Source organism: Mesocricetus auratus, unplaced genomic scaffold (assembly GCF_017639785.1).
Source record: "Mesocricetus auratus isolate SY011 unplaced genomic scaffold, BCM_Maur_2.0 Super-Scaffold_6730, whole genome shotgun sequence".
Classification (NCBI taxonomy): domain Eukaryota; kingdom Metazoa; phylum Chordata; class Mammalia; order Rodentia; family Cricetidae; genus Mesocricetus; species Mesocricetus auratus.
Window position 1 is genome coordinate 94,218,570 of NW_024429184.1, and position 11,973 is coordinate 94,230,542.

The following is an 11,973-nucleotide window of genomic DNA, read 5'->3' on the forward strand; positions in this document are numbered from 1 at the left end:
AAAATAGTGCTGTTTGTGGGTGAGTGACTAGGTCACAAATATCTCTGGGATGACTGGAGGTTCTCTATTTCTAGACCTGGCTGACTGCTACACAGATGCCTGTTACACAGTTGGAAGTTGGTTGTTATCTGTGTTTTATGAACTTTCCACTAAAAAGATCCCTTCTTTAACTGAAGTTACTTTCAGTCCCCAGAGCCACCAAAAATTTTGAAAAGGCTGAATGTACACTACAGATAAATCCATTACATTACACATGAAAAACTAATAACAAGCTCCCATGTGTATCCCAGAGGCAAAAAGATGGAAAGTACGAGAAAAGGTCGAATTAGCAACGCTTTCTAGCAGTGATGTGAACAAGCCATGCAATGGATCACCTGCAGTGTGGCTGCAGACACTTCTGGGTGTGCCTGTGTGGGTTTCCAGAGAAGCCTTGGGAGCAGGTCAGTGAGCCAAGAAGACCTGTCTGTAATGTGGGAACACTGCCCAACTAGCTGGGGACCTGGGTGACTGGAAAAAGGGGAAACCACCTAATCCCTGATTTCAAGTTACACACGTTAAGTTCTAAAGTACAGATTTTAACTAAAAAATGGCATCAAACACACTTTGGTTTGCTGTTTCTTTTACAATGGCTTGTATAAGAACAACACTTAAAATTACCATTTATTAAAAGTCACAGACAAGACTCTATAAATTTTTTTTTAAAGACAGGGTCTCAGTATGTCTTGGAATTCACTATGTAGGCCTGGCTGGCCTCAAATTCATAAGAGATCTGCTTGCTTCTGCCTCTTGAGTGCTGAGATTAAAGGTGTGCACCACTATACTCAGCTTTCTGTCTGTTCTTATTTCAACCCTACTACCAACTTTTTAGTATTAAAAAGACTGGGTATTGGCCGGGCGGTGGTGGTAGCTGTGTTCATGGCAGCTTGTTTTGGGCCCAATGATCCTCCGACACATGTGGGGAAGCATAGCGGTGTTCTCTGACTGCCCACATCTGAACACATTCAGCTACCATGGAAACTACAAAGCAAGGAAAAGTATAAATATCCCAGGATTCATTTACTGGGATTTTAGAGTGCCCTTTCTTCTTCAGAGCCCGAGTGGTGATGTTGTGCTAGGGGCTGCTGTGTTTTCCAGCATGAGCTCCCATCCTTTGAGGGTCCTGAGAAGGGTAATGGATTGGTCCTGGAGCTCTCATGAAAGGAGGGGGCGGTCCCATTGGGTGGAACATATGTGGTCCAAAACCTGATGTGGAAGAGAAAAAATTAGGCTTTCAGTTCCCTTGACAACCTTCCAAACCTCTGAATCTTTCTAAGATCAAACCCACCTACACATGAATCAAGGCTGACATAGTGTTAAGTGCTTAGGAATATCTATCTATATTCCTTGTTTTCTCCCTCAGCCCAAAAAACTTCAGGCTCACGCACCTGTTATTATGTCACCCAACTGTCTGCTACTAATCAAACATAGCAAATTCTACCAGACAGGAGTCAATCAGGATGTGGGAAACCAGAAAAAAATCATGCCCATGTCAAGGTCCTTTCTGTCATTAGCCTCACTGCTGGATTCCAGAATGGAAATGACTTTCTTCAAACATACGGGCTCTCCATCAAAAGAACACTAGCCACCCACTATTTCCCACATTGTCCACACTGCATGGACATTCACATGGGGGGCCACCTCTTGAACTGTTTATTAGTGGCCACTGACATGAAAAAGAATATGAGCCCAAGTGCAACTGGATTCCATGAGCAACTCCATGTCATTCATATGTGTCTTTGTAGCAAGTTTTTCTGCGGAAAGCAGTGGTTTACTGATTCTCATCCTGATATAAGGCCTACACCCTGCTGTGGACAGATAACAGTTAGGACAAATTTACAACGGGAAACAGACTGGTGGCAGATGCCTGCAGTAACTCCTATCCTATGATACCTATGCTCAGACTTACAGAGTGGGGCCTTTCCTCTCCACCTACCATCTTTGTCCAGAGACGTCTACAAAGGACCTAGCTGCCTCAGCCTCAACTCAGGTGCAGGACTTTTACAAGGCCTTCTCCAGGCCAGGAAGGAAGAAGGCAATTACCTGGGGGTGGAGGCGGGGCGATCCCAGGGGGTGGGGGCAGGGCAATGTTCACCACTGCTGGAGGGCCACTTGGGGGCAGGTTGAAGTAGTTGGCAGATGCCTCCTCTTCTGCTGCAGGGGGAGGAGGTAGAGCTGGAGAGGAAATAGCAGACACTTAGAAGGGAAGACAATCAATAGCATGTTTCCATCATTTATATCCTGGGTTTGTTGAACAGCTGACAAAGTCTGGCCTCTTCTAACAGAGAAACCCGAGCTGACTGTGTTTCCATCAGCAAGAAGTTCGCGCTTACCTCCAGGGAGCCCTGGTACAGGCTCTAGCTTGATCCCAGAGTCCGTGGTTCCGTCCTTCTCCTTTTCCTTGCCTCTGGCTGCTTGGGATCTGGAGACATACATGCACAGGACATGAGCACCCTGTCCAGCCTTCCTTGACACCACTGCGCTAACTCATTCCCAGTAAACGGAGTGCCACCACTCCTGCCCCTTTTAGCAAACGCTCTCTTCCCACAGATGGTAAAGTGTAGAGTGGTTAAAAGCAAGGTTTTTTGAAGGTGGAAAGATCTGGGTTCAAAACTGTCACTGGTCAGACATGGTGGCCCATGCCTTTAATCCCAGCACCTGGGAAATAGAAGGCAGATCTCTACAAGTTCTAGGACAGTCTGGTCTAGTGAGTTCCAGAAATGCCAGGGCTACATAGAGAAACACTGTTTCAAAAAACCCAAACCAAAACCATGTCATTGCTGGAGAAGACAACACTCCTGTGTGCAGCAAGAGCCCAGCATACAAAAAACAGGCCACCCAGGGACCTGCTGCCAGGGTGCTCCTCTCTGCTCCCAAGACGCTATTATCTCTCTTATGCAGTCAATTTCACTCTTACAACATCTATTCTGCTTATCCCTTTCCTCACTTCTCCAGCACACAGGCTCTGAGGGGGAGAATCTAGGTCTAATTCAACTAAAACCCTCAACATCCTCCTTTGGCAACCTGGCATTATGCTTGGCTCATACTGGCTGGTAAAACATGAACTCCAAAGGAGTAGGTTATCAGAGCAAGACCTTAAATACATTTCTAAAGTAAGATGCTTCCAACAGCCACAGAAATCAAATACTAAGGGGGCTGTCAGGATGGCTCAGCTGTAAGAACTCTGGGTGTTCTTTCAGGACACTAGTTAAATTCCCAGCACCCACATGGTGACTCACTCCAGTCCCAGGGTATCCAACACCCTCTTCTGACACCAAGCACACAAGTGCAAAACATCCGTACACATTAACTAAAACACTAGAGAAGGCTCTTCTAAAGATTTCTAAAGGCCCTGTCAAACCTGTTTACCCAAGGCTTTCAGCATGCAGCTGAACAGTTTAGAACAGTCTTGTTCATACCTTCCCCATTTTACGTTGAGTCTGCGGCCATTCACGATGAGCTTGTTGAAGGACTTCTCAGCAGCCACCTCAGCAGCCTGCCTGGTGGCGAACTGGATGAAGGCACACTGCTGCCTCTGCACAACCGTGATTGTGCGGATCTCCCCGAACTGGTAGAAGTGATTTCTGAAGGAACACAGGCCAAGGAAAACAGGTTAGCAACCCAGATGCTGCCTTGCAAAACAGAAATGGCCTATGAACTTAGAATGTTCTGAGTCACCACTAGACAGGTGGCCCCATGGACATATGCCTGTCTTTAGGTTTTCCTTGTACCTGGCCCTAATGTAGGAGCTACTTACTGGAGATAAAGGAAAATTAAAAAGAGCTCTCACGTACCTCTGGATTTTTCTTGTGGAGAAGGGAGGGACTTTATTTGGTTACTTAGGAGCCATACTTTCAGCCCGGGGTTGGTGATGTATGCCTTTAATCCCAGCACTTGGGAGGCAGAGGTAGGCGGATCTCTGTGAGTTCGAGGCCAGCCTAGTCTACAGAGTGAGTTCAGGACAGCCTCCAAAACAATACAGAGAAACCCTGTCTCGAAAAACCAAAAAAAAAAAAAAAAAAAAAAAAAAAAGCCATACTGTCTTACCCCTAGTATAAGGCACTGGCAAGCTACAGTTCTTATGATCCATGAGCTAAGACTATTTTCACTTAAAATCGAGCCTTGTTATGTTACCCAAGGTAATTTTGGACTCAAGTGATCTTCCTGCCTCTGCCGGGACTGCAAGCAAATGCTACCAAGCCCAGCCATGAGCCAAGAATGCTTCAGAAAATGTTTAAGGGTTGAGGACTGTGTGGCTCAATGGCAGAGAACACTTGTCTAGTATGTGTGAGGCCCTCAGTTCAATTCCGAGCACTGGAAAAATAAATGATTACAAACAATGAATGAAATAAAAAATGCTTAAAACTGAAAGGAAGAAAGTGCAAGACAGAGGAGAAAGCCAGGTGTGGGAGCCCATGCACAGATCCTAGTACCAGAGAGAGGGGAAAATCTTGAGTTTCATACCAGTCTAAGCTACAAGACAAGACCTGGTCCAACAACCATAAATAAGTAGATATATAGATAGATGGATTAATGAATCAAACAAAACAAACCAGACCTGATGGCCAATATCTACCATGGCAGTACTCAGGAGGTGGAGGCAAGAGGGTCAGGAGTTTAAGGTCATTTAAGCTCTCCATGCTAGCCTGAACTGTAGGAAACTATACCAAAACCCCCAAACGAACAAAAAAAGGGGAGCAATATCCAGAAGAGATCACAGGCCCTCACTGAGCCCAAAGTATTTTCTCTAGCCCTTTCATAAAAAGTTAGCTGGCTCCTGGAGATTACTAGCTCAATGAGAAAAGATATCTCACCTAGTCAATCACAGAATAAGCCAGAAATACAAATTAAATCAGAATCTCTACTAAGTTTCAGAGTCACAGTGCTCACTACCCTCCATAATAATTGGATGTGTATGCGTGTGTGTCATCCCTAAGAATTCAAAGTAGGGGATGGAGAGATGGCTCAGAGGTTAAGAGAACATGCTACTCTAAGTTTGGTTTCCAGTACTCATGTCGAGTGGCTCACTACCTATAACTCCAGCTCTAGGATGCTATAACACTACGCCTCTTTTGGTACTTGTGGCCACTTGCACAAGCCTACACATACATCACACAGTAATTAAAAAAAAAAAAAAAAGAGAATCCAAATTGACCACTAGGCCCATATTTTATTATTTTCTGATACAAAAATGAAAAAAGCACTCTTGAGAAATGCAACTATACTGGCATCATAAAAGGGGACACACACCTTTAATCCCAGCACTTGGGAGGCAGAGGCAGGCGGATGCTGAGAGTTTGAGGCCAGCCTGGTCTACAGAGCTAGTTCTAGGACATCCAGAGCTGTTACACAGAGAAACCCTGTCTCAAAAACCAACCCCCCCTCCAAAAAAAAAAAAAAAAAAAACCCAACAACAAAAAAGAATTTTGTAAAACTTTCAGTCAGCATTCATCTCAATGACAGGATGGCTTAAAAATGAACCTTCCTTAGAATTGCTTTTTGCAAACTATTTCAATAGTTAAAAAGTTCTGAAATGATGCCCACAAACCTGAGATCTGTTTCAGTAATGGTGTCTCCCAGACCACCCACATACAGAGTGGTGATAGTCTTATCCTCTGGTGGGTCTAGACGAGGCATGGTTGAAGCCCGCTTTAGAAGCTTATCGGCTACAGGGTCGTTGATCCCATAGTACCGGTCTTTTATATTCTGATCAGCAAGAGGGTCATCTGGGTCGGTAGGTTTCTCGTGTCTGAGATTCACAAGTGAAAAAAGCACAAAGGTGAAATGCAGGGAAAAATGAAGACTCTACAGGAGCTACAAATGCCTTTCAAACTAGAAACCATGTCAATACAAAAATACTGTTACTAAACAGCAAATACCAAGGGATTACTATACCACACAAAGACTTCCTAATCGTCTAAGTAATCCACTTTCACTGCTGTAATGGAATCTGATTAAAGCTATGGACTTCACCTCAGAAAAAGGACATATATTTGGAGGAGGGGGAAGGTTTACAGCTGACAAATCATTAGCTGGAACCTCTAATTTCTGATGTTTGGTAGTCGTGGTTGAAACAAAAGTAGCCTGCAGAAGTCTGGTCTTATTTTGACTTCAACTATATTTTGCTACCCAAACAACTTAAATGATGACACTAAATTACCTTAGAAACTTCAAGGTCAGCATGTACATTATATGATATAACAATTTATTTTCTCTTAGTCATTAAGGAGAAAATATAATTTGGCTAGGCTCTTGTAAAATACTCTATAGGCAAACAGACAATAAGAGCTTTAGATGCTAAAGCATGAGTTTAAGTTAGAGTTTCCCACTCATCAGTTGTCTGAAAGGAAATACAGGAAGTGAGGCGCAGTTCTTACCTGTATGGACACTCTTCTCCTCTCTTACACTCTCCTTTCACCCAGAAGGAACAAATGTGAGGCCGATTCCGTTTGTAGTATGGTGTGGTCCGGGCCAATTTGAGCAGCATGTCACTGGTGGATGTAGCTTTTCCCAGCATGCCAACTGGTCGTGTTCCATCAGAGTTAGAAATCTGCATGAAAAGGACAACTTTATAGGCTGTCAATTCATTAGGACTTTTATCAAATCAAAACTACATCAATCACAAGGCCCTGAATTCAATTCCCAGCACTATATATATATAAATCCATCCCCTCAGACAGACAATGATACTAAGAAAGTGGCCAGAGGACCAGAAAATCTAGTGTGAGATTGTGTTTCCTAGAAATGACATGGAAGCTACCCCATGATGTCCCAACAATATAGCTGCCTAAGTAAAATATGAACATCTACAAATCTAAACAAAAAGACATGAACAACAAATATACTAATTTGAGGGTGTGTGTGATGGCACATGCCTTTAACCCGAGCACTTGGGGAGATACAGCTAGTCTGTGAGTTCAAGGCCACTCTGGTCTACAGAGTGAGTTCCAGGATAGCCAGGGTTACACAGAAACCCTGTCTCATTAAAAAAAAAAAAAAATCTACTAAATCTCATGGGTCCCATCCATCCCTAGATAAAGAACTAAAGAACTATAGACATTTCATGATAATGACTGCTGAGAGAGTATCAGTCTCTTCTGGGGATGAGCCCCTTAGCTAGTTATCCAACACCAAGTGGTCAGCCTCAAACTCACATGCATATAAGCCACATTAAACAGACTTAGCAGGTTGTATTTATGTTGCTTGCATACTCAAGTATATACACACACGCAAACAATAACAATCACAGAAGAGGTCATTAATGGGGATGTTGGGAGGGGTTGGAGGGAGAAGACATAGGAGGGGTTAGAGAGAGGAAGTGAGAATTTTATTTTAGTTAAAATAAGAAACATACTTCTCTTTCCATATTTTGTGTGTAATATTCTTTGTTGACATCTGATTTGGGCATGTCATCTTTAAATGACAATCCTGCATCACGAACTTGGATGGGTAGGCCTGTTACAAAGAAATGGAGGGGAAAAACATCATATAGATTTGAAGACACATTCATACTGAATAGGTACATAAACTACAACATCATTCTTCCCTCTCTTTCCTACTTGGTGGGAGCTAGCAAGCTGGTCCAGTGCTTCAGAGTACAAACTGTCCTTGCACAGGACCAGAGTGCATTTGCTTATAACCATGCAGGGTGGCTCGCTGTAACCCGGCTCCAGACGCTGACACCCTTTTCTGGACTCTGCCCTGCACTCGAATGTGCACCCCACCCCCACAAAGATCGACACCTACTGGGTGACAGCTCACAATATCTTAAAACCAAACTGTTTAGCACCATCAGGCTAACAACTGCTCTAGACCATCCTAAGAAACTGTCCAAATTCCTGTGCTGTCAAGGAATTTGGTGAGGTAAATGTTTTAGAAAATCATTTCAAAGAATAGACTTTAGTCACTGCCAAATAAATTAATAATGTATCTAGTTCTAGCAAATTTACTTAAAATCCATATAACACAATGGTTTATTGTTAAATTGGTCTCAAAGGACCTATGGATAGCGTTATATTAAAGGGTCAGTATGTAGCCATAGCGCGCCCTCTCTCTCCCCCCTCTCTCCCCCCCCCTCCTCCTTGCTGGTAATTACTTTTTTTGAAAAGGAAAAAAAAAAAGTTCCAGAAGCAGGTGTTAAGGTAGCAATACCCAGTCCTAACAGTATGGTTGAAACAAAAGCACACAGCATAATTAGCCCAGGAACTTCTGGTTGGGACTGTGGGAAGTTTTAGATCAAGAAAAAGGCCCCAGCAAAGAAATGGTCCATGATAGGAGCAATTGCCTTTTATCCCAACTGACTACAGAGATGGAACTGCAGGTTAGTTCTAGCTCTGAGTTCGTCCCTGTTCCTACTACTGTTCCACAGCAGTCTAACTGTGGGTTTATGCCTGCGAAAAGCAGATCACAGCAGACATTCTATGGTGGGATCAGAACCAGAGATGGGGAAGGAGTGAGAGACATCAAGCTGGTGTCTTGTTTAGGGTAGTACACTTTCAGGTCTAGTGGATGTGGCAAACATACCGTACTCTAGGTCTAATAGGCAGGTCTGACAAACATTCTTCAATTTACTGCAGGTCTGGCACACTTCAGTCTTCTTGAAGCGCATGCGGACTCCGGGGCACCAGCGAAACACTGTGAATGGTCTGGCACAGATCTGAACACACATCAAGAACACAGAATGTTAACAGTCCTGACCTGGGCTCAATTCCACTTACTAAGTAGAGTTGACCTTAGCAATCACCTAATGGATATGTCAGCTAACCCTCAATTCCATTTACTTTCTCTTTTCTAGGAGTCAAAAAGCTCACAAAGTACAAAAGCAACTATCCAGAAAGCCAAAGTCCTCCTACCTAGAGGCAAACATAAACAATCAGGCTATCTTTTTCGTGAGGAACAGGGAAAGCAAAGCAGAAAATATTATGTCTTTGAGAATACTGTAATAGCCCCAACCCTTCTCCCGTGGAGTAGTCAAACAACAGCGAGCTCACAGACTCATGGTCATCAGTGCAGACTCAGAAAGCTGCTTAGGAATCTACATTAGAAGAGTCCTTTTCTTATTTCCCATATTAGCTGTCAGCCACTGAGTATATCAATAACACATGAAAGCTGTGAGCATGAGCTCTGCTGGAAGGGCCTCAAAACTTAGTAAGCACAGAGCCAATTTGGTAGGATAAAGAAAATGAAATAGTTAATTTCTTAATAGGCACACTTACTTTGCATTCTTTTCCGTATTTTTCTTTGGTCTGAAATAGAAAAGAACTGGAATTACAGCAGAGAAAACAAATAAACAAAAGAAACTAACAGTTTTTTACCACCCAAGTACAAAACATGCTATGTCCCTGGAGATCTCTGGCACTGTAAATAAAGATAATCAAACCAAACCTAAATCATCTTTTAGTTGGGTGGTACAATAAGGGATACTGTAAAGGTTAAATCTAATTGTCAACTTGACATAACCTAGAATGAGCTGTCTAGACCACATCAGTCTGTGGGCATATCTATGGGATCTATCTTGGTTTCTTTGTTTGTTTGTTTGTTTGCTTTTTTCGAGAAAGGTTTTCTCTGTGTAGCTTTGGAGTCTATCCTGGAACTCGCTCTGTAGACCAGGCTGGCCTCGAACTCACAGAGATCTGCCTGCCTCTGCCTCCCCAGTGCTGGGATTAAAGGTGTGGGTCACCAATGCCTGGCCTATCTTGGTTTCTATAGCTGATGTGGGAAGATCCACCCTGATTGTGAGCTGTACCATTCCCAGAGTTCAGATCCTGGACCCTGTGGAAGAAGTGGCTCAGCATTGGCAAGCACACATGCGTTCATCCTCTGCTCTTGGCCTGAATGTCATGTGACCAGTGGCTTCAAGTTCCTGTTGTCCCAATCGCCCCACAATGAGAACTGCAAGGCAAATAAACCCCCTCTCTCCTAAGTTGTTTGTGTCAGGAACTTTTATCATAACCAAGAGAAAAGGAATTAAGAGAGATATACTAACAAGGTGATATTCTCCCAAGAGTACATGGATCTAATAACAAGTAAGTATCTTCTCAGAGCTACAACTCTTAGATTTACTTCTGGCTCTCAAGAATAAAATTCCTAATGGAAACACCATATTTTCTCTTACACGTGGAACCTAGATTTCAAATTGTGCTGTGTGTGCAGATCATGAATCTAGGAAAGGCTCCTGTTGGGTAGTGGTGGTACACGCCTTTAATTCCAGCGTTTGGAAGCTGACTGGCAGATCACTGTGAGTTTGAGGTCAGCCCGGTTTACAGAGTGAGTTCGAGGACAGCCAAGGCTATTCAGAGAAACCCTGTCTCAAACCACCCCCAGCAAAAAGAAAGAAGAGTCTACTGGGAGAAATAAGAAAACTAGCCAGAAAGGGGCAGGGAAAGGTGGAGGGCAGTGGAAGAGGAAATAATTGAAAACAAAACATGGCATAAAATGAAACCCATTCCTGTATAATTAAAAAAAGTCAGTTCTGGGAGGTGGCTATTTCAAGGGCTACCTGGAAAACAAATTCCAGGTGAAAACGTTCAATTTCCAGCACATGTTTCCCTTTGACTACTCTTTGAGGAAACTGATTTAAAGATGAGTTCAACCACCTGCCTGGCTGCCTTTACATGCTTGGTGGGGCTGTTCTAGGAGGAGAACCAAACATGGAGACGGTGGCACCCGAAGCTGGAATGGCTTTCCAAAGCATCTACTTTGAAACTTGGCTGGCGGCTTTTTTTCCCAGCAGTTTCCTAGGTCACTGGTTTGGAGGAGGTAGACAGTGGGGGAGAATGGTGTCTATGTGCTTTAAGAAAAAGACAAGGTCTCATTACATAGGCCTGAATGGCCTGGAACTTGATTTGTAGACCAGAATGGCTTTCAGCTCACAGAGATCCACTTGCCTAAGTGCTGGGATTTAAGGCAAGAATCTCCTGGTGGTGGTGGTGGTGGTGGTGGTGGTGGTGGTGGTGGTGGCACAAGCCTTTAATCTCAGCACTCGGGAGGCACAGATGCATCTCTGTGAGTTCAAGACCAACCTGGTCTGAGCAGAGTTCCAGGACACACCCTCCAAAAGGTACAGAGAAACCCTGTCTCGAAAAACCAAGAAGGTATACTCTCTCGCCAACAGACCTACTTTCTAGGTAGATGTTCAACAAGTATTAGCTGTTATGTTACGGCTCCTACATTACAGAATTATTGCTCAGTGTCTAGGAGATTAAGTACGGATGGCATTGCCTTGCAAGTTGGCCTGTACTTCGGGTTAGTAACATAATTCTTCTGGCGGCCAAGAGAAATATTTTACAACCAGCGTGCAAGGACCACGATATATTGTACAGTTAACTCCCGCTGCACAGGCAAGCACTCACCATTCGTATATAAGGGTTTTCTCCAAGACACGTCTGACACAGTATGGGGAAGTCCTGGGGGGGAAAATGGGAAACATGATTGAAGATCAAGTCCCCCGAAGACCCTGCTCCCCCAGTCACTTTCCGGGGCGGGGAAGGGTGCAAGGTTGGCAGGAACCCCAGCTCCGGCACTGGCCGCGGGGCGGGAAGGGGCGCTGTCTGCACTTCCGGCAAGCGGAAAAAAAGAAAGCATCTGGGAAGCGTGGAGTCGCAGGGTGGACAGCGCTAGTCCCGGGACCCTGCTCCGCCGCACGAGGGCTCTCCTCCCGCTGCCCCGCCTGGCTAGGCCGCAGCGCGGCTCTGGCCGATCCCGCCGCAGCCCGGGCCACGGTCTCCCATCCCGCCCCGCCTCGCAGGCCCCGCGTCCTCCTCCGGCGCGCACTCACCGCGTCCTCCCAGTTCTGCCTGTTGTAGGTGTTGGAACCCAGAGAGGTCGCCATATCGGGAATCCCGAGGCAGCGCCGGCTTCCGACTCGGGAGACCGACCGCCACAATCCCGGCAGACTCCGGGCGGGCGCCGGCTACGTATAATGGGCGCGCCGGGGGC

General features: G+C 44.8%; 1 protein-coding gene across 1 annotated transcript; it reads right to left on the bottom strand.

The window, feature by feature from the left end:
• Nucleotides 1–647: 647 nt before the first annotated feature.
• Nucleotides 648–11,973, bottom strand: Rbm22 (RNA binding motif protein 22). The gene is made up of 11 exons (XM_005074699.4): nucleotides 11,813–11,973; nucleotides 11,388–11,441; nucleotides 9,252–9,281; nucleotides 8,560–8,692; nucleotides 7,391–7,491; nucleotides 6,414–6,586; nucleotides 5,585–5,785; nucleotides 3,456–3,620; nucleotides 2,370–2,458; nucleotides 2,080–2,211; nucleotides 648–1,242 (listed from the first exon to the last, which is right to left on the bottom strand). Exons 1-11 carry the CDS (start codon nucleotides 11,864–11,866, stop codon nucleotides 1,112–1,114), a joined length of 1,263 nt encoding a protein of 420 aa, XP_005074756.1. The 5' UTR covers nucleotides 11,867–11,973; the 3' UTR covers nucleotides 648–1,111.